Genomic DNA, 3964 nt, shown 5'->3' with positions numbered 1-3964 from the left:
AATCTACACGTTTTTTGAAAACCTCCAAGGATGGTGACTCCACCACTTCCCTGGGCAGCCTGTTCCAGTGCCTCATGGTGAGCATCTTCCTCTTTTTCCTCCTCACTGGGACCTTCCAGCCCTGAACTTGCTGGAAAAGCTTCCAACCCTCCTCCAGCAATAAGGATGTGCTTGGGAAGCTCCAAGGTCTTCTGGAGGAGGACCAGACCAACACCAAGGTTCCTCCCAAGTGCCCATTCAGTTTCTTGGCCACCGAGCGCTGCGGAAAGGCCCCGTCCGACCACCTGAGCCCTCCCAGCCGCTCGCCCCAGGGCACTTACTCCACGATGTCGTTGATGGGGATGTTGAGGAGCCGCCCGTCCAGCGTCCTCACGGCCACCGTGCAGCCGATCAGCGCCTGCAAGGCACAGAGCGGGACCCGCGGTTGCGTTCGAGGCCCTGGAGGGCAACCGTACGCCGGGGCTGGCTCTGTCCGTCCGACCACCTGAGCCCTCCCAGCCGCTCGCCCCAGGGCACTTACTCCACGATGTCGTTGATGGGGATGTTGAGGAGCCGCCCGTCCAGCGTCCTCACGGCCACCGTGCAGCCGATCAGCGCCTGCAAGGCACAGAGCGGGACCCGCGGTTGCGTTCGAGGCCCTGGAGGGCAACCGTACGCCGGGGCTGGCTCTGTCCCCTCGCTCAGCTCTTTACCTTTCCCAGGGGGATGGTGGTGACATAAATGAGGTTGTCATTGGCTCTTTTAAATCTTGGGTGGAGCTTCTCTTGGACAACGAAGGTGATGTCAGCCGGAATGATGTTTGGGCCCTAAAATTGGGGGGAAAAGAGACACGTGGGAACGATTTGGTGCAAACCAAATGATTCTATACAGGGAACGGCAACACGAGTTCCTGGCCCCTTGTTGCTGCTTTTAGATGGCTACAGAGAAGGAAAAGATATTTTCTTCTTTTAAGAAAAGAAAGAGTCCGTGCTAGAAGACTGATTAGCCAAGGAAAATCAAACCAGGCTTTGCAAAGGTGACATCAGGCGGAAAACCAGCACTCAGAATTATTTCTTTTAACCTAGCCTAAGGAAAACCCAGGCAAGAAGGGCTCCTCGGGGTGTTTCTAGTGTGCAGTCGGTCTCGAGGAACCCTGGCCCAGAACTTCACACCACGGCCATTACCTGGTGTCCTTCCTTCTCGAAGGTGATCCTGGTGCCCTGCTTCCACCCCGGCTGCACGTCAATCGTTAGGATCTTATCTCTGATGGTGCTCGTTCGACCATCTTCGTTCATCACCTGGGGGGTGCATGATCGGTTTAGAAGAGCCGAGTCTTAGAATCACAGAACCGTTTAGGGTTGGAAGGGACCTTTAGACCACCTCCTTCCAAGCCTCCTGCCATGAGCAGGGACACTTCCCACTAGAGCAGGTTGCTCAAAGCCCCATCCAACCTGGCCTTGGGCACTTCCAGGGACGAGGCATCCACAGCTTCTCTGGGCAACCTGTGCCAGGGTCTCACCACCCTCAGGATAAAATATTTTTTCTTCAGCCTGAATCTCCCCTCTTTGGGTTTAAAAGCATTGCCCCTTGTCCTGTCGCTACAAGCCCTGCTAAAAACTCTGTCCCTGTCTTTTTTATAAGCCCCCTTCAGGTATCGGAAGGCCACAACAAAGTCTCCCCAGAGCCTTTTCTTCTCCAGGCTGAACAGCCCCAACTCGCTTAGCCTGTCCTCATAGCAGAGGTGCTCCAGCTCCCTGATCACCGTCGTGGCCTCGAAAGGGAGAGGATCACAACTGCTCCGTTCATCCAGCCGCGTGTGAGACAGCAGAGTAGAGGGGGAGGATGGCTCATACTCCACCGTAAAGTGGCCACAGATACAAATGGGATCAGATCCAGTAGGAGAAACTCAGGGCTGGAACCAGGAGGCTGGGACAGTGAGACAAGTGATGCAGGTCACACAGCAGGAAGGAGACACAGCTCGGTGTGAAAATGCAATCACGGGAGCCTAAGAAACACCGCGTTCCTTCTCTACCCTCTCCAACACCTGCCCTTCCTTGCCACCAGCTTTCACATCACCTCTCGTGCTGAATTCTCTTTGGCAAGTCAGGAGAGGAAAGCACCGGTTTCGATCCTGCCGGCGTTTCCACCAGCTTTGGTTCAGATCCCTCATCGCGACACAGACATGGTGCCGGGACCCGCTGAGCCCCCTGAGGGGGACCAGTCCCAAAACCTGAAGGGCGCTGACAAAATATCATCCAGCAAAAGGAGAAGAGCCCAGCCCCAAAGTCCCCACCCTGCCGAGCGTGTCCCTACCCTGCGGGAGATCTTAATTTTCTTGGTGCAGCCATAGAACAGGTCTTCAAGGGAGAGGTACAGGTCCCGCACGACAGGCGGGTCTTGTTTCATCGCTCCTCGCCCTCGCAGCCCTCCAAAGGGCTGGGTCAACTCTGAGCCATCCTCGGCAAAGAACTCTGCATGAACGAACAGAGGACGGGGGTCACCTCATTCGTATCAGAGGGGATCCCCCAGGGTCTCCTTACCCACATCAGAAACCTCTCATCTGCTTCTGCCTGGCACCACCTGCCCCCTCCAGCTGTTTTTCTCCAGGACTGATTTTATCTTACTCTCATGTTCACAGCAGCCTTGCCAACCTGACCCATTTTTTGATGGAAATTCTCCAAGAAAAGGGTCACAACAGCAGCTGGGGAGAGCTGACAGCTTGAACACGCAACTCCAGGCCTCTCATCCAGCCGAGACTGAGGGAAATCAGGATCTAACCCCCAAGCGCTGAGGAGCAGAGTAGCTGGGCAGGGTAACATCCCCGTAAAGCTTAAAACTCAACGCCAGTGGTGGCCACATGTCCTGGTTTGAGGACCGTTGACACCACAGCATCATAGCAGCCACAGATAGGACCTGGGAGACCCTCTCAGAGCTCCCCCACTCACCCGCAAAGGGGTTGTCTCCACCAAAGAACTCCTTGAAGACTTTGTCGGGGTTGTTGTGAAACACGTAGCCGACGGTCCAGGGATTCTCGCTCCCGAACTCCGAGGGGATGCCGCCTTTGAGCCCCTCTTCTCCAAACTTGTCGTAGATGCCTCTCTTCATGGCTTAGGGAACAAGGAGGAGTTGGGAACGGCCACGCTCTCCCATGCTGGGAGGAGAGCCCGAGATCCAGACTTTGCTTGGATGGAGCCTGCAGGAGGGGGGGTTCCCCACCACCATGCGGATGGAAATAGGTGGGACAGAAGCAGGAACACATGCCAGCAGTCAGCTTGGCTGGGGGAGGACCGAGCTGATGTCACCTCCCTGTCTGAGCCAGAGAGCAGGGGTTTGGAGCTCGGCACACTTCTGGCCACAGCAGAGACCCTTCCGCCCCCTGCCCAGCTCCTCCTGCCCCTAAACTCAGTGGGAAAGAACCCGTCTCCCCACTTACGGTCGCTGAGCACATCGTAGGCCTCTGCCAGCTGCCTGAACTTCTTCGGCGCCCAAGGCTCCTTGCATTTTAAAGGGTGGTACTTCAAAGCCAGTCTCCGATAGCTACGAAGGGCAAAGGAAGGGAAGAGACCCTTCCGCCCCCTGCCCAGCTCCTCCTGCCCCTAAACTCAGTGGGAAAGAACCCGTCTCCCCACTTACGGTCGCTGAGCACATCGTAGGCCTCTGCCAGCTGCCTGAACTTCTTCGGCGCCCAAGGCTCCTTGCATTTTAAAGGGTGGTACTTCAAAGCCAGTCTCCGATAGCTACGAAGGGCAAAGGAAGGGAAATTAAATCCAGTTGGCAGCCAGTCACGAGTGGTGCTCCCCAGGGCTCAGTACTGGTGCCAGTCTTGTTTACAATCTGGATGAAGGGATTGAGTGCACTCTCAGGCACTTTGCAGGCGGCATCAAGCTGGGAGGGGGAGCTGATCTGCTGGAGGGCAGGGAGGGTCCGCAGAGGGATCTCAGTCGATGAGCTGAGCGAGGTTCAACAAGGCCAAGTGTTGGGTCCT

General features: G+C 56.3%; 1 protein-coding gene across 1 annotated transcript in view; it reads right to left on the bottom strand.

The window, feature by feature from the left end:
* Positions 1-3730, bottom strand: part of DNAJB13 (DnaJ (Hsp40) homolog, subfamily B, member 13) — a gene marked incomplete at its 5' end in the record, with an annotated part of 4641 nt that extends 911 nt beyond the window's left edge. Inside the window, 8 exons of the mRNA XM_009878239.1 lie at positions 107-191; positions 321-397; positions 526-597; positions 693-806; positions 1164-1277; positions 2293-2450; positions 2925-3086; positions 3613-3730. Coding sequence (XP_009876541.1) covers positions 107-191; positions 321-397; positions 526-597; positions 693-806; positions 1164-1277; positions 2293-2450; positions 2925-3086; positions 3613-3730 — 900 coding nt within the window. The remainder of the gene's footprint in view (positions 1-106; positions 192-320; positions 398-525; positions 598-692; positions 807-1163; positions 1278-2292; positions 2451-2924; positions 3087-3612) is intronic.
* Between the last annotated feature and the right edge of the window lie 234 nt (positions 3731-3964).

Source organism: Apaloderma vittatum, unplaced genomic scaffold (genome assembly GCF_000703405.1).
Source record: "Apaloderma vittatum isolate BGI_N311 unplaced genomic scaffold, ASM70340v1 scaffold34531, whole genome shotgun sequence".
NCBI classification, from domain to species: domain Eukaryota; kingdom Metazoa; phylum Chordata; class Aves; order Trogoniformes; family Trogonidae; genus Apaloderma; species Apaloderma vittatum.
The sequence above is the reverse complement of the archived record's forward strand: the minus strand, read 5'-3'. Positions and strand labels throughout refer to the sequence as shown.